The 18,596-nt window shown below is 45.0% G+C and overlaps 1 protein-coding gene across 1 annotated transcript; it reads left to right on the plus strand.

Annotated features, from left to right (window-relative positions):
• Positions 1–983: 983 nt before the first annotated feature.
• CCN6 (cellular communication network factor 6) lies at positions 984–18,425 on the plus strand. Its single transcript, XM_066610843.1, has 5 exons — positions 984–1,034; positions 5,674–5,968; positions 6,861–7,103; positions 16,901–17,094; positions 18,144–18,425. The coding sequence occupies exons 1-5, from the start codon at positions 984–986 to the stop codon at positions 18,423–18,425; spliced, it is 1,065 nt and encodes a 354-aa protein (XP_066466940.1).
• Positions 18,426–18,596: the final 171 nt, after the last annotated feature.

Genomic DNA, 18,596 nt, shown 5'->3' on the forward strand with positions numbered 1-18,596 from the left:
CATGATTTTGGGTTCAAAACATGCCCTCGACTTATCTGTGATGTCGACTTATAGGCAGGTGTCTGCGGTGACAACTTCTGAAATGTGGGAACTGGTCCTCTGCAGAATACATCTGTGCAAGAATGAGAAGGAAGTACAAAAGTATTCATGTCCTAAGGTTGCGCCAAGTTTGCTATATCTGGCATGGGGAACATAAGAGTATGCCTAAGAGGGCACAATCTTCACCCAACATGCAAGACCTTAGTGGCCCAGCCTTTCCTGTAGAGCCTCAGATCCCTGGCAGAAGTTTGCTCTATAATAACTGTGGAATTTCCCCAGATGATTCACTGGGTGGCATTATTTCAGTTCATTGGCCTTGGCAACAGACCATCAAATATCACAGGTTTGGGGAAGGTCCACTGTCCAAGTAGTTCAACTCCCAGAATGAAGGTATCTTTCTTGCTGTTCTACTGTCAAATCCACTTTTGTTTCTTCCCTGGCATTAATCTTGAGTTGCCAACACTGATGCCAACACTGAGTTGAGGGCAAATCTTGGGGCTGCCACTCCCCAGTGTTGACATCTCTTCCATGTTTATGGAATAAACACACCTCATTGGTTTCAGATGTGGCCTAGAGGCACTAGCTAGCACAGCACACTTTCTTACAGATTGCCAGACTGAAATTCAGAAAAGGAGGGACACTGGTGCCTTGGTTTCTGAAAAGATTCTGAAATAAGGAAGAAGCTTTTGAAAGTATGGACATTCCATAAAGTAACGTACACCCTGCCTGATTGAATATGCCTCCAGAAAGAGTTACTTGAAAGACTCGGGACGAAGCTGGTTCTCTTCGAAGGATTCCAAATGCGAATACTTGTGTCTTTGTGAGTGTGCTGAGGAGAGGAGGTCTGCAGAGGAGACAGAGGAGACTTTGTGCAGAGCATTGGCTCTGACACAACTCAGCCTGTTCACTTGATCTCTGTTTTTCACTTCTGCCTTCACAGGAACATGCAGTGGCTTCTCATCCCCGCTATCCTGATCGTCATGTATACCCAACAGGTAAATTTTCTAAAAATATTTCTTTGCCAGGATAAAGGCTGAAGCTTTTGTTTTGCTCCATGGGTAACATTTGTATATGAGAATGGTTAATACAGATGAGGAAGTTCTTCTTCTTCGTATCACTGGCTAATTTGACATAATTATCTTGGTTCAATAATTATGATATGTAGGCTTTTAAAGCATTCTCTGAGACTTTATTTTGGGGGGGGGTAGGGAATATCTTTTCCTAGAATGGGAGTCTATAAGCTTTAAAAAAAACAGTATCAAGGTATATATTCTTTTCTGCCACTACTTAAGCATGCACCTTTCCACAGTTCAGATCTCTGCAATGGATTCATAGTACAACTTACTAGTGATACTCAGAAATTGGGATATTAAGAAATTTTGGGCACAATCCTAACCAGGTCTACTCAGAAGTAAGTCCTATTGTGTTCAATGGGACTTACTCCCAGGAAAGTGAGGTTAGGATTTCAGCCTTTGTCTCTCACCCCCCCCCCCCAATTACTCATTTTTCAATAGGTAATAACAGTGGCTTAGACCTTGAAAGTAAAACACTTTTTCACTTTTAAGTACTGTGTTAATCTCCAGTTTCTCTTTCTAAAAAGCCCATCCAAACAGCTTCTTCATCATCATCACATGTTATTGTTGATTTCCTGTTGACATATTTTATATGATATTGTGAGATTGCTATTCAGTTGTTCCATTGTTAATTCTGCAGAGATATGAGAAAAGAGATGTAGTAGGCCTGCATAATGTGGGGATAATACCAATAATACAAATATTCATGAAATAAATGTGTTAACATATCTAGCTCTTAAACAGGCAGATTTCATTATTTTCAGTTATAAGTCACTGAAGATTTTAAACCAAGCTACTGATTGGCTTCATGTTTATGAAAATGTTGAATATTTTCATATATATTGCAATATATGCTTCATATGTTTCAGAACTCAAATTAGCTTTATATTGGATTGTTTTAAATTTTGAATTTTAAATTCATGGAGGTCACGTCTGCCACCAAGTACTAGCCCTGATGGCTGTATGCTACCTCCGGGTCCCGAGACAGTGTGAATTTGAACATCAGTTCTTGAGGAGCAACAGCAAAAGTGGACTACTGTATTTGTCTTCAAGGCCTGCTTTTGGTTTCCTGCAGGCATTTGGCAGGCCACTATGGGAAGGAAACTGGGTTATATAGACCCTTGATCTGATCCTGCAGGGCCTCTCATGTTGTATCTGTATATTCTTAGATATTTCAGGTTCAAAACCTATTTTCCAAACCAGTATATTGGCATGGCTGAGGCAGTATACGTTTAGAATGTTATTGTGTGACTGTACATTCTTCAATCTTCGAATACGTAGCTATTATTTTAGTTAGGTTGTCTTCACCAGGAATAGGCAAAAGGCAGATGACAGTGTACCAGTGGACCGCTGATCGGTTCTGGGGTGGACTGTTTCTGTTGGTTACTTGAAAAGAATACTTGACCAAGTGGCCATTGATATAGGAAAGCACATTTTACGACCAAACCATTTGGAGAAATGCAGAATGTGGCCCAGTGATTTTTTCCCCCTTTTTTGGAAAAAAATAAGAAGCATATGTATAGGGCATCAAAACATAGGGGCTTTAGCACTGCAGGGGATAGGGGGCTTTAGTGCCTTGCTCCATGCTCTGGTTCCTTTTCCAATCACAACTTCTAGCCTGCTATTTTATGAAGGAGAAAACCTTCCATTGAAAGCCTTTAGAGGTTCTTGCTCCAATTAAAATAGCATGTGGGGAGCCAAAGACCACTTATGCCTGTCATGGTTTCACTCCACTTTGAAGCGCCCTCCATCTAATTGTTACTTAATAAACAAACACTGGACCACATTACGCATTTCTTGTAAGAGTAATTTGGCACTTTAGGTGTTGAGAACAGATCCTGGGTATACATTCTTGCTTGGAAAAGTTAAAATACATTATTGGACCACATAAATTCTAGTAAAAAAGAAAGTAGACTCCGCAAGACTAAAATCAGTTCACTTCTGGTCTGCAGTACAGTATAGAATTCATGACTTGCCAATATTTTATGAGAAACCAAATATTTTGAGAGAAAACTCCTTTCACAAAAGTTGAGCTATGCAGATGAACATCTCAGAAAGAGGTCGTTCTCACACTTTTGGCACTAAATCTATGTGTTTTAGTACTGACAATAGTAGTAGTAATAGAGGTTATATACTGAATTAAAAAATCTTTATTTTATGTTTATGTTTGGATGTTGGCTGATGATTTTGAAACAGGTTTTTAAGAGGCAGTGCATATTGTAACCAAACTCAGGGCACAATCCTAACCCCTTATGTCAGTGCTATCCAGCACTGGCATAGTCGTGCCAGTAGGGCAGGTGCTGCATCCTGCAGTTGGGTGTCACTCACGGAGGCCTCCTCAAAGTAAGGGAATGTTTGTTCCCTTACCTCAGAGCTGCATTGCTTTCCAGAGCTGGAAAGCACTGACATAAAGGGTTAGGACTGCGCACTCAATGTATAACTTGCATGAAAATGGAATGCAAGTTGTTTCAAAACAACCAAGATGTTGTTACATAATGTGTATGGATTGTATCAACATGTGACATGCAAGAGGCAATTGGGAGAAGCAAGCAATTTCTCAAACAGAGAGAAACAGAGCAGACAGAAACCACAGAGGCAAGACTGGGAGCTAGAGACAAAGTGTTGATAACAGATGAAGTAGGACATTTGAGAATGTCTGTGCAGATTGAAATGAATGTGCAAATAAGCATGTGGAGGGGGACTGGGCTGGTGTGTGCTGGTTCTTTCCCCTTACGACCCTGTGGTCGGGTCTTGTTTGCACAGGTGCATATGTATGCGCAACCAAATGCCTGTATGCATGTGATCTGTACCAGTTTTCGCAGGAGGAACACGTTTGGCTGTTCACATTTAGACCCCTGTTCAAATGGAATGTTGTATGTGTGAAGGTTGGGGGTAAGGGTATTGGGTGCAATACCACTATTGGATGTCATTTCAATTGAATGTTTCATGTTTTCTTTTATATATTCAATGACTGCTTCACAGAGCTAGGAGAGAGAGAGAGAGAGAGAGAGAGAGAGAGAGAGAGAGAGAGAGATGCAAGAAGGGATAAAGAAGTATATTCTGGTACAGAGAAAAAAGAATCACAAATTATGTTGAACCACTGCAAATGGTTGAAGAGAAGATGGGTAAAGGAGAGATGGGAAAGACAAGGGAGCATAGCTCAAGAGGAGTTCAATATTAGACACTTAGGACTCTGTCCCAATATTGTTAATAAATGGCTTGTTGAGAAAAACAGAAGCAGGAACTTCTTTATAGAAACACTGGAATTTACTTTTTGGGAAAGTTGGAAAAACTGACATTCCAGCACATTCTCTTGAAAGATCCTTGGAACTTGCTTTACATGAATCTGTTTAAGATGCCAACACTGTTTTAAAAGAAATGCTCCTCTAACATGTCTTCTTTTTGTGCCCAGCACTGGTATTAGTGAGGGTCTTGAAGCTGTTAAAATACTTGGCTTGTTTGTGGAAGGAAGAACTTATACACAAGTCCCTTGTGTCTCTGGTTCAGCATCTTCTGAGTAAACTGCTCAGCCTCCTGAGCAACTTAATATACACAAACAGTGTCATTAAAATTTCTAGCATGATCCTGCACCTGTGTTTGCATGGGCAAGAAAAGGCTCTAAACACCCTTTCCTGCTAACTGCTTAGTGTAAGCGACATGCACATTCATAAAAGGCTTAGGGACAACATGGCATCAACACATCCCATAAGCAAAACTGTTGTTTATGAGAGTACGGTGTGCATCCAGATGGCAAGGTAGTATGGGAAGCGTCACTGGGCAAAGCAGGGATCTTTGCTGGGAGCACTCCTGTGCTTTATCAAGAAATCGACTAGTGTGAAGAGAAGAGCACAGCTGTTGGTCTCTGTTATCAAAATCGATTGGCAGAGACCAACATGGGCTGCAGTGCCTCTTGGGGGACTCATCTCAGAATCCAGCTCCATGTGAAAATCTGCTGCATGTGGATTGTTTGTGTGTGTTCTCACTTTGAAGATGTACAGTACTATGAAAGGACAGTACTAGGATGAGAACAGCACATTTGAATTGGTTCTTAGGTTTATCAGAACTAGCCTTGCAAACAGTCTATGCCAGGAAAGTTGAAGTTGCACCCCAGTCCTAAAAAGTGGAGGCACAGGCATCCTATTCTATCCTACTTGCCTTGAAGTCTCTTTTCTGTTTGGAAAGAGGAGCATTACCTTTCTCATGAAAAAAGCCTTTTGCCTGGTGTAGGGGAAAGGGGTAATTTCTGGTGTGACACTGCAGGTGTGTAAAGGTTAGGAATAACTTTGAATAAGTTTGTGATAACAAAATATAATTTATATAGGTATAGTTTGCAGGTAGCACCTCCTCTTTTAGAAATTAATCACTAAATGAAAATGTGGGTTGTATCATAGAACATAAATGTTTGGGGAAAGAATGTTTTAATTGTTCTGTGTACAGTATGTGAGGCTGCCCAATGTCTTGTGATAAGGGATAATGGAGCTCAGTAAATCTTACGTAGAGTTTTATAAGCCTTCACTGCTATTGTTTCACCAGCTCTCAAAAAAGTCCATCTATATGAAAGCTTTCTTGCAGAGTGCAAGGCATCAGGCAGCAGCAAGGAAAGACAGGAGAAAGACTGACAGAGAGTGGTGAGGCTCATCAGCGCAAAGAATTATGCAGTTGGCCCTGCAGATGTCAACATGCTCCAACCTGCACCCCTGGGGTGAGCCTGGTGAAGGATGGCTGTGGGTGCTGCAAGATGTGTGCCAAGCAATCTGGGGAGATCTGTAACGAATCAGAAGTCTGTGATCCTCATAAAGGACTTTACTGTGACTACTCTGCAGATAAGCCTAGGTATGAAACAGGAGTGTGTACATGTAAGTCTTTCTTTTTTGTATTTCCTTTGAAACTTGTAGTGGGAATTTAGGGTAATAAAAGTTTGGTCTCAGTTGCATTTTACATCTTTTTTTTTAGACAGTGATTTAATAAAAATAACCTACAACCCTGTTAACAGGGCAAAGAAGCACCTTTTAAAGTAGTGTCCTTGTACATTTAGCAGTCTTCACCCCAGTGTGGCATCTTTTCCAGTGGCTGTTGTTGGTGTCTCTTAACTATTGTTTTTAGATTGTGGGCACAGGAAACTATTTATTGATTTATTTGCTATCTAAACTACTCTTGTTGAAAAGCAGTATACATGTATTCTTAATAATCCAGACAATAATTTGGATTTATATCTGCAATACAATAGCATTCTTTACTGTGTTAGCATAACTTAACAATGTTTTTATCAAACTTATTTTTGATGGTGTTTGCCACTTTGATGATTAAAACATAAAGTATTTCTAAATTGGAAAGCACTATCTGTTAGGAACCCAAGCATCCAAAGAAAGGTATCTGGTGGCTTTGCCCTTTTATGTCATTTTTATTGAGGAAAGAGTGAGTAATTGCTAAAAAATAACTGGGATCTTACTACCATTCAGTTCTCTGGTCACATGTACGGGTTATAGTGAACAAATCGCTATTTCAATGACCACAAAGTGTAAGTGGCATGGAAACAGAGAAAACAAGGAACTTCCTGATGCTTGAACTTGATTATAGTGTGATCATGAAGCCTATATAATTCTATAGTATTCTATAATAGAATTCTATAATAGAATTGCCAGAAATCCAAGTAAAGGTGCATGCCTTATGATTGTCTAGGAATGAGCCTCTTAAAGGGATCTACACATATTTGGTTATTTTTTTTATTGGTTATTTCACTGTTTCCAGATATGGTAGCGGTAGGCTGTGAACTCAATGGTGTGCACTATACCAATGGCCAGGCCTTCCAGCCAACTCCTCTATATAAATGTTTGTGTGTGAGTGGTGCAATTGGATGCACACCTGCGTTTATCTCCAAGCCAGCATCTAATGAATGTGCCACACTCAGGAGCAGAAAGAAATCTGGATACTCCAAATGTGTTTCAAGACAGCAGAAGGAACAACAATCAACAGGTTACAGATTAATGCCAGGTACGCAAGGCGAGACTGACAGCATTTTCCCCCTATATTTTTAAAAGAAGATCTTATTTAAAAAAAGAAGTGTCCTTTTATCAACTAGTAACAAAAAAGTTTAGTGCTTGTCAGGCATCCAAATCCAACTTTAATCCATTCTAACTTAAGTACACTAATCCTTTCCCCAGGCTGTGCATGTTGCTATATTGTTAACTGAATTTTTTCTCCCATAAAATTAGCAGTGTACCCTATAAAGAGTGAGATGAATAAATGCCTTCACAACTATACTCTATGATCTGGAGAAGCACTTTAACATGTTTACAGTTGGCCCACACCTTACATGCGGGTTACGTTCTGAGGTTGCCATGTAAAGTCAAAATTGTGTAGTCATAACTATCTTACATCCAAAAAAATACATACTGTCTCTTTAATAACTAAAATCACAGTAACAGAGACATGCGGCGACTGAGGGAACAGCTGCTTCATTCTCCATTTCAGACTCATTCTGGGGCAGGGCAGCCACAGTTGGTGCAGTTCTGGACTGTGGGAAAAAAATGGTGGCGGGGGGACTGGGTTGCACCGCCACCTTCCCCAAGCCTGGAGCCCAGGGAATTTACCCCCATTGCCCTCCAGGTATACCACTGGGTGGAACTGGGGTGGCAAGGGGTGTAAGGGGCAAGGGAGGACAGGGAGGAGGGCAGATTAGGGTCAGGAAGGGAAACCCCCACCCAAGCCTGAAAGCCAGACACAAGGTAGCCTGGATTTATGCCAGCTTTTGAGCTGGAGCAGTTCTGAATAGCCATATAGAAGCTGCTGAGGCTTTATCTAGGGTAAAGGGACAAAAGTCCCCTTATCTTGAGGAGACTGGAGACTTCTGGAACAGTCTCAATTCCCACACATTGTCCCCACTGTCCACATTTGGTTAGGATTCAGTTTTGTGAAACTTCTGAAGTGAAGAGTGTTAACATTTTTCTCCTGTGCTGAGGCTCAATCTTCAGTGGAGAGTGTAAATAAAAGCAACATCCTGCCACTTTAATCCATTCGAGTTTAATCCCTTTGGTCAGTCCATTTTTAAATTTGGGTTGCTGAATTGCAAAGTGATGCTTTTATATGTATCTTCATACAAGTGATTTCTGAACATATGGATCAGTTTTTTGAGAAGACTGGGATGTGGTGGGTACTGATCAGTTCCTGAAAAGTCCTTTATTGGCTCTAATGGGATAGGGTTTTTATTTGTTTTTAAAGCTTATGGGCCTTCCAGCTTTTTTTGTATTGGCAACCTTCAGTCTCGAAAGACTATGGTAACGCGCTCTGAAAGGTGGTTCTGGCACAGCGTCTAGTGTGGCTGAAAAGGCCAATCCGGGAGTGACAATCCCTTCCACACCGGGAGCAAGTGCAGACTGTCCCTGGTCTGTCTCCCTGGCTATGGGCCTTCCTTCTTTGCCTCTTAGCCTCAGATTGTTGGCAAAGTGTCTCTTCAAACTGGGAAAGGCCATGCTGCACAGCCTGCCTCCAAGCGGGCCGCTCAGAGGCCAGGGTTTCCCACTTGTTGAGGTCCATCGCTAAGGCCTTCAGATCCCTCTTGCAGATGTCCTTGTATCGCAGCTGTGGTCTACCTGTAGGGCGCTTTCCTTGCACGAGTTCTCCATAGAGGAGATCCTTTGGGATCCGGCCATCATCCATTCTCACGACATGACCAAGCCAACGCAGGTGTCTCTGTTTCAGCAGTGCATACATGCTAGGGATTCCAGCACGTTCCAGGACTGTGTTGTTTGGAACTTTGTCCTGCCAGGCAGCGCATGTGGAAAGCGCTCAGTTTCCTCTCCTGTTGTGAGCGAAGAGTCCATGACTCGCTGCAGTACAGAAGTGTACTCAGGATGCAAGCTCTCTAGACCTGGATCTTGGTATGTTCCGTCAGCTTCTTGTTGGACCAGACTCTCTTTGTGAGTCTGGAAAACGTGGTAGCTGCTTTACCGATGCGCTTGTTTAGCTCGGTATCGAGAGAATGAGTGTCGGAGATCGTTGAGCCAAGGTACACAAAGTCATGGACAACCTCCAGTTCATGCTCAGAGATTGTAATGCAGGGAGGTGAGTCCACATCCTGAACCATGACCTGTGTTTTCTTCAGGCTGATTGTCAGTCCAAAATCTTGGCAGGCCTTGCTAAAACGATCCATGAGCTGCTGGAGATCTTTGGCAGAGTGGGTAGTGACAGCTGCATCGTCGGCAAAGAGGAAGTCACGCAGACATTTCAGCTGGACTTTGGATTTTGCTCTCAGTCTGGAGAGGTTGAAGAGCTTTCCGTCTGATCTGGTCCGGAGATAGATGCCTTCTGTTGCAGTTCCAAAGGCCTGCTTCAGCAGGACAGCGAAGAAAATCCCAAACAAGGTTGGTGCAAGAACACAGCCCTGCTTCACTCCGCTTTGGATGTCAAAAGGGTCTGATGTGGAGCCATCGAAGACAACAGTGCCCTTCATGTCCTTGTGGAAAGATCTGATGATGCTGAGGAGCCTGGGTGGACATCCAATCTTGGGGAGAATCTTGAAGAGGCCGTCTCTGCTGACCAGGTCGAAAGCCTTTGTGAGATCTATGAAGGCTATAAAGAGTGGCTGTCGTTGTTCCCTGCATTTCTCCTGCAGTTGTCTAAGGGAGAATACCATATCAGTGGTGGACCTGTTGGCTCGGAATCCACACTGCGATTCTGGATAGACGCTCTCTGCAAGTACCTGGAGCCTCTTTAGTACAACTCGGGCAAACAGCTTTCCTACAACGCTAAGGAGAGAGATGCCGCGGTAGTTGTTGCAGTCACCCCTGTCACCTTTGTTCTTGTACAGCGTGATGATGTTTGCATCCCTCATGTCTTGAGGTACTCCACCTTCTCTCCAGCAGAGACAGAGGATTTCATGCAGCTCAGTGACGATGATCTCTTTGCAGCATTTTAGGACTTCAGCAGGGATGCTGTCTTTTCCAGGTGCCTTGCCAAAGGCAAGGGAGTCCAGGGCCACGTGAAGTTCTTCTAGGGTTGGTTCACTGTCAAGCTCTTCCAGCACAGGCAGGCACTCAATGTTGTTCAGTGCTTCTTCGGTGACTACATTTTCTCTGGAATATAGCTCAGAGTAGTGCTGCACCCAGCGTTCCATCTGCTGCGCCCGATCCTGGATGACCTCGCCTGTGGCAGACTTCAGAGGGGCAATTTTCCTCTGTGTTGGACCTAGGACCTGCTTGATACCATCATACATCCCCTTGATGTTGCCCGTGTCAGCTGCTATCTGTATCTCGGAACAGAGCTGGAGCCAGTAGTCGTTAGCACATCTCCTGGCAGTCTGTTGGACTTTGCTGCGAGCAGTTCGGAGGACCTGCAGGTTGCGCTCACTGGGACAGGCCTTGTATGCTGCTTGAGCTCTCCTCTTTTCCTCAATGACTGGTGTCAACTCCTCAGAGTGGGCTTCAAACCAGTCTGCCGCCTTGTTGGTCTTCTTGCCGAATATGGACAAGGCGGTGTTGTAAACAGTATTCTTGAAATGTTCCCATCTGTTGGATGCGTTTGTGTCGGCCGGGCCTGGAAGAGATTCCTCAAGCGCTTGTGCAAATTCCTCCACTTTTCTCTGATCCCGGGTCTTGCTGGTATCAATGCGAGGTCTTCCTTCCTTTTTCGTGTGATACAGTCACTTTGTTTGCAGTTTCACTCTGCTGCACACCAGGGAGTGGTCAGTGTCGCAGGCAGCACCATGATAACTGCGTGTGATCTTGATGCTGGGAAGGCTGGAGCGTCTGGTGAGGATCAGGTCGAGCTGGTGCCAGTGCTTTGATCTTGGATGTCTCCAAGAGACTCTATGTTGGGGCTTTGTGTTGAAGAACGTGTTGCTGACACAGAGACCGTGATGACAGCAAAACTCTAGCAGGCGTTGGCCATTTTCGTTCATCCTCCCAGTGCCAAACTGACCTAAGCAAGTGGGCCATGAACTGTTATCAGCACCAACTCTAGCATTGAAATCGCCGAGGATGAACAATGGCTCTTTTACAGGGATTTTCTTGACAGTGGTGGCCAGGTCATCATAGAATTTGTCTTTGGCTTCTGCTGGAGACGACAGAGTCGGTGCATAAGCACTGATGAGAGTGACAGGTCCTGCTGATGACTGGAGCTGCAGGGACAAAATTCTTTCACTTCCCACAGTAGGTGGGATGATGGATTTCAGCAGGGTATTTCTGACCGCAAAGCCAACACCATGTTCCCTGGTTTCGTTTGGTGGTTTTCCCTGCCAGAAAAATGAGAAATTTCTCTCCTTGACAGATCCGGAATCTGGCAGCCTAGTCTCTTGAAGGGCGACGATGTCCATCTGCAGTCTGCTCAGCTCCATGTCGATGACAGCTGTTTTGCGTGCGTTGTCTATTTCTTGCAGGTCATCAGAGAAGCCAGGTGTCATTGTCCTAACGTTCCAGGTGCCCAGCTTTAGGGCAGTAGTTTTCTGTTTTCTGTTGCATGGTGCAGAGTTGTTGATCCGCTTGTCGGTTTTCACCCTAAACCCCACGCACCCCATGAGGTTAACGGACCGTGGCGAGGCAACACCTTACTGGCTGGGGACTGCCCAGCTTAAGGCGGGCGGTAGCTGCCCAATGAGATGCAATGATCTCTCCCACCGTCGGAAGCAGCCCCTGGCGTCATGCTCTACGCAAATCGAGCAAAGACTTATAACCGGTAAACTGCTGCTTCCCGTGTTGTGCCGACGCCTTATGGCGAAGTTGGAGTGTCCTCTCCAGTGCGCGAAGCCTGGGTAAAGAAAGTATGGAGGATAGGCTGTTACCCATGCAGCAAATCCCCCCTCTCCACGTCGCTGGAATGGTCCAATGGAAAGGCAGAAGCCAATACGGTTGGTTCCAGCGGCGTCGCAGGAGTTGCCAGAACGTGACTGTGTTCAGCCATGAACTGCCTAAGGGACTCCGGCTCCTGATTTTGCCTCGAGGTTGACTCCTGAAGCCTTTTCCACAACTGGATGTAGCCACAAGGCAGTGGAGGTTTGAGGTCAGAGTTTCCTTCTCTTAGATGAGCTGCCTTCCTAGGCTGACGAGTCCCATCTACCCGGTATAAACATCTAAAGAGTGTGTATATGTATCATATTTTCCACTTTTTGTCTGTTGCCACTTTTTGTCTGTTTTGACAAATGACTTTTCAGAATGACTGAAACATAAATATACTGTAATGAGAAATGCATCTCATTCTTTTCACTTACACTTTCCTAAACAATACATGGAATACAATATTAAGCCCTTTCTGCCCAATGTTGCATATATGCAACAGGGAGCAAGTGCGTACACCTGTGGGATGGGCAGAAATAATAATTACTTCTTAGAAACAAGTGTATCAAGGTCTGCTATTTCTGCATGAGAGAAAACATCCTAAAAATAAAGGATCCTTACCTGTAACTCTTCCAGAATCAGTGTTATTTCAATTACACAGAACTAAGGTGCCCATCCCCCCACATTTCTAATCTCTCACCAAGAGTTGATATTTTTATGGATCACATTAGGATAGACCAGTGTTTCTCAAACTGTGGGTCAGACCCACTAGGTGGGTCGTGACATAATTTCAGGTGGGTCCCCATTCATTTTAATATTTTATTTTTAATATATTAGATTTGATACTACCAAGCTACGTGACTGCTACGTGACTCCCCGGCGCGGGGAGGATCGTCTCGGGGGCAGTCAGGCGTCGCAGGGGATGTCAGGGGACGCGGGCGGCGCGGCGGGCTCAGCCCGCAAGCGACTGCTGAAGGAGGAGGACATGACGAAGGTGGAGTTCGAGACCAGCGAGGAGGTGGACGTCACCCCCACCTTCGACACCATGGGCCTGCGCGAGGACCTGCTGCGCGGCATCTACGCCTACGGTGCGGCGCTCGGCCAGAGGGGCTTCGCTCCCGGGCGGCTCGGGGACAGGCGGCGTAGCTGGGGGGGCGGAGCACTGAGCCTGGCGGGGGGGCGAGCGGCCCCCGCCGGGTGGAGTGCTCGCCCCCCTCCAGCTACGCCACCGCCGGGGCAGCCGCAGGGAACAGTGCAGGAAGCGGCCCGGCAGGCAGCGCTCCTGAGCAGGCCTCCCCTCTCCTCCCACCTGAGCCTCTTCCTGCACTTGTCCCTCGGCTCCACTGGCACTTCGGGAGGACAGATGTTGAGAAACATCGTCCTGCACTGCATGCCCTTCCGTGGCAGGGAGGGCCGCAGCTCGGAGCAGAGCACTGCCTCACTGTGGAAGGCCCCCAGTTCTGCCCCTGATTCGGTCTCTGGCCTGTGTGGCTGCAAGTCAAATGCCTAACTTGGGGACTCGGTGCGGGAATGTTTCTTTCTACATCAGAGTGTTTTTCTGCATCAGTCAGTGGTTCCCAAACTGTGAGTCGTGGCTGCCTGGCAATCTGCAGAAACCAGCTGCAGAATGCTTGTGGAAAAACCCCTGCCCTGTACAATGTGTATGATTGTAGCTCTAACGGGGAGCCGCAGTCAATGGCCCAGCAGGCCAGGGAGCCGCTAGTCAAGAAAGTTTGCAAACCACAGGTATGGGAGACAGCTGTCAGTCTGTCCCAGTGCTCCTCACGCATTTAGAACCAGGACCCACTTTTTAGAATGAAACCCTGTCAGGACCCACCAGAAGTGATGTCATGACCGGAAGTGACATCATCAAACAGGAACATTTTTCACAATCCTTAGCTTCAGTCCTGCCCACACTTACCCAGGTGTAGGTCCCATTAACTATCATTGTTAAAAGAATATATGTAGTAGCTTATTAAAAGTACAGGTCTGTAACTTTTCTCCAAATGCAGTCACGTAGCTTGGTAGTATCCAGCTTTTACAGCTGCCTATAATATAAGTGAGCATCGGCCAATTTGTTCTTTTTTAAAATATTTTTTTTCATTAACAAAAGATGGTTGAAATAGCATACAATTAGAGGTCTCCAACAGGATGATTTGTACCATAGACATTTCAGAAAGTGATGACAGCTTCTGATACACAGTGCTACATTTGCAGGCATCAGTGTAACTTGGTAAGACACCCTTATCTTATATCCAAAGCAGGTCACACTCCAAAGAATGGGTAGCAACTTGGCAAAGTGAGAAAACAGATTAAACTCAACATAGCTGTAGGGTAGCCTCACCTTTCCAAAATGCCTAGAAATGCCATAATAATCCAAGCAGTTTATGATTTACATGCTGTTACTGCATGGTTGCATGAAGTGTTACAATAAAACATTGCAACTAAGCTGTTTAATATTTTGCAATCACCCAGCCTTGTTTTAATATTTTTTACTATCCTTCTTGCTTTCCTTGTGCATGCTGGCCTAGTTACTAAATCTCTACATTAAAAGTAATTTAATAAGCAATTTTATTTTATGTACAATAAATATATTAAAAACAGCTTTGTAACCATGCTTTATTTATTTCAGATCTGTGCCAGGCTTTTAAATTTACTTCCTGCACTGAGATTCTTAAGCTGCTGCTTACTTCCCAGGTACCTTCACAATTCTGCTCTGTCCACTAAGCTGTGCATATTTCAAATCCCATCAGTCATCTTCTAGCACTCTACCAGGATTTGCTAAAAGGCAGATTGTAAAAAGGCAGGTTTAATATACATAGCTATTAGGGCTCAAAATCTTTGGAGGTGGGAAATGGAAGAAAAACCTCAACCCTCAGTTCTTCCAATCCTCTTAAAGAAAACCAAATTTATGCAGAACAAAGTTCAGCATGTGTATGTAGATAAAGCGCAGGACTAGACTGCCTTTAATCCATTTTTACACAGCTAACTCAGTAGTCAGTTTTGTTTTCTAAGACTTTTTAAGGCAACATTTGCTTTCTGCAATGAACAGGGAGGCATGACATAAAACAAAGAGGGGGGAAAAAGCTTAAGCAAGATGCAAACTGGCAAAGTCTTGGGGGATTGAAGAACTACATTCCTACAGAATTTAAAGGGACTGGGGACAGCAAAATTCATTAGCCACCTCTGCAATTCACTCTCAACTTCATATTTCTAACTTAAAGTACAAGGGAATCCAAAAGGAGAACCTAAAATGCTTAATCCTTGTTACATTTAGGGCACAATCCAAACTCACGCTGGAGTAGGCAAGCCAGGAGGGTTTCTGGCCAGCAGCAGCTCAGCCAGAGGCAAGGGTAACCTCTTCCCCTTACCCCTGGGTAAGGGCTGCTGGCCCCAATGGGTCTCCTCAGACCTACACCGCCTCTGGAGGTGGCACAAGTTCGAGGAGAACGGAGTGACTTGAAGCCGCTCCATTCTCCCTGGGGACAGGGAATGGGATCCTGCATTACTTCTGGGTCCCAGCCCCACCCCCAGCTCCCCGTGTGCCCGCCCCTGGGGCCACCCATCACCTGCCCTCCCCCACCCAGAAACGCCCCCTCCCGCCTCCTCCCCACGCCTACCTTTGCCGCTTGTGTCAGCACGGGTGCGCTGGCACAAGCGGCAGGGAGGAAGCTGCCGCAGACGCTTCTGTTGGCCTCCTTGCGTAGGCGCATCTAGATGCACTGACACAGCTTCCTCCCACAGAGGCGCAAATGTGCTTTATGTCACGTTTGCGACCCTCCCTGGGCTCCTATGCTGGCATAAGTGCCAGTTAGGATTGTGCACTTAACAACATGCCCCACTGGATCAGGCCATAGGCCCATCTAGTCCAGCTTCCTGTATCTCACACCAGCCCACCAAATGCCCCAGGGAGCAAACCAGATAACAAGAGACCTGCATCCTGGTGCTCTACCCTGCATCTGGCATTCTGACATAGCCCATTTCTAAAATCAGGAGGTTGCACATACACATAATAGATCGTAATCCATAATGGATTTTTCCTCCAGAAACTTGCCGAATCCCCTTTTAAAGGCATCCAGGCCAGATGCTGTCACCACATCCTGTGGCAAGGAGTTCCACAGACCAACAACATGCTGAGTAAAGAAATATTTTCTTTTGTCTGTCCTAACTCTTCCAACACTCAATTTTAGTGGATGTCCCCTGGTTCTGGTGTTATGTGAGTTATATCTCTCTATCCTTCCCATGCATAATTTTGTATGTCTCAATCATGTTCCCCCTCAGGCATCTCTTTTCTAGGCTGAAGAGGCCCAAACACCGTAGCCTTTCCTCATAAGGAAGGTGCCCCAGCCCAGTAATCAATTACTTAGCTCTCTTTTGCACCTTTTCCATTATCTTTTTTGAGATGCGGTGACCAGAACTGGACGCAATACTTCAGGTGTGGCCTTACCATTGATTTGTACAACAGTATTATAATATTAGCTGTTCTGTTCTCAATACCTTTTCTAATGATCCCAAGCATAGAATTGGCCTTCTTCACTGCTGCTGCACATTGGGTTAACACTTTTATCGAGCTGTCCACCACCACCCCAAGATCTCTCTCCTGATCTGTCATAGACAGCTCAGACCCATTAGCCTATATGTGAAGTTATGATTTTTTGCCCCAATGTGCATGACTTTACACTTACTTACATTGAAACGCATCCGCCATTATTCTGCCAGTTTGGAGATCCTTCTGGAGCTCCTCAAAATCACTTGTGGTCTTCACCACTCGGAAAAGTTTGGTGTCGTCTGCAAACTTAGCCGCCTCACTACTCAACCCTGTCTCCAGGTCATTTATGGAGGTCGAAAAGCACCGGTGGTCTCAGGACAGATTCTTGGGGCACAACGCTTTTCACCTCTTACCTTACCCTACCTTTCTTACCATAGATGCTGTGCTGATAAGTTCAAATTGGGGGTGGGTTGGACAGTGAGGTCCAGCACTTTAAGATTTAGCTTGAAGTATAAAATATTTCTGTCTCCTAGCTTTCAGAAGTGTCCCACTTGTTTTGAAGAAGAAATGCCTGGTACAGGCAACTCCATGGACACCTTGTTCTCGAACCTGTGGCATTGGTATATCTGACAGAGTGACCAATGAAAATAGTAAATGTGAAATGAGGAAAGAAAAGAGACTGTGCTATGTTCAACCATGCCAAATTGCATTTCCGAAGACACTAAAGGTAAATTGTACTGGAGAAAACATTAGCGTACAGAACAAGTGTTAAAGGAAATAATGTGTGTTGGGGGTGGGAAGAAAGGGGTTGTCTTTCTAGCCAACTGTAAGAACCCAACGGCATTGCTGTGTCCGAATGCTAGTCCCAGCAGTAGAACACACACATCAGGGGTGTGTAGGAGATGGAAGGGGTGGCACTGGATGCTATCCCCTCTGGAGTAAGCAAACCCCCTTTTTCTCGTTGGACTTGTAGCAGCTCAGAAGCTGGTGCAGGGCCGAGGAGACACATTAGAGGGAAGACACATCTGAGGAGACGCAGTTGAGGTGCTTATGGAGGGGATAAGGAAAAACATTTTCCCTTTCTGATCCCAAGCTAGGATACAATGAGTCTTAGATCCCAATCCTGAGCTTGTTGCACCAGCCTTACACTTGGTGCTGGGTGTCACAAATATGCCATAAGATACACCCACAATGGTGCTGGGTCAGTGCTGGTTCTGACCCAGCATCAGTCTGTGCTGAATCTAACACCAGCTGCATGCTGCCCAGAGCAAGGGACGATGTCCAGAGAGGTTTGTTGGGGTGAAGGGAAGCATTCCAGGGTGGGGGAGGGAAGGTGTGGGAGAGGAAGCAGAGCGGGAGGGAGTTTGGGACTGGCAACTGAAAAGCCCGACATGGAGCTCCTCCAGTCTGTGCTGCCAAAATAGCTGCCACATAATAGAGGACACCCATTGCAGTCCCTGCAATGCTGTTGGATGCAGCAGTAGCCATTTTGGTGCCACTGCACCCAGCAAAGCCACTGGGGATAGAACTGGGCTGCCAGATGCTTCTGGGCTGTAAATGGATAGCACTGGAAGTGGTAGGTTTACTAGCTAAACCTTCAAGGGCTCAGATATGCGTTCTTGAAATGGCAAAACTCTCAGAGGTTTGCAGGCCTTAAATTGTATCTTCTTATTTCTTCTAACAGAACTTAAAATAAACATTCAATCACTAATTAAATATGTAATAAATCTCATTTTGTACATAAAGTTGAGACTCTTTTCTCCTTTATTTCTTGAGATCCCTAAAGGAAAAACATGTCTGCCAACATTTCAACTTCCTAAAGCAGAGAAGTTAGCCTTTTCAGGATGCAGAAGTAGAGAAACATACAAACCTGTCTTCTGTGGAATCTGCCTAGACAAGAGATGTTGCATACCTAACAAGTCTATAATGATTACAGTACAGTTTGACTGTCCTAAGGAAGGGTCCTTTAAATGGAAGATGATGTGGATTACATCTTGTGTTTGTCAAAAAACATGCAATGAACCAGGAGATGTATTTTCAGAACTCAAGCTTTTGTAAGCAACAAAAGTGGCAATGAGAGGGAAGGGGGGTCACGTTTCCCCCTTCCCCCAACTTATTCATACAGCATCATCAGTGGCACTGGCTAGGCTAGGAGGTGTAGCTGAAACCACAGATATTGAATGAGCCTCCATGGCACCTCATTTGTGTAACACAGAGCCTACCCACCTC

Source organism: Tiliqua scincoides, chromosome 1 (assembly GCF_035046505.1).
Source record: "Tiliqua scincoides isolate rTilSci1 chromosome 1, rTilSci1.hap2, whole genome shotgun sequence".
Taxonomy (NCBI): Eukaryota; Metazoa; Chordata; class Lepidosauria; order Squamata; family Scincidae; genus Tiliqua; species Tiliqua scincoides.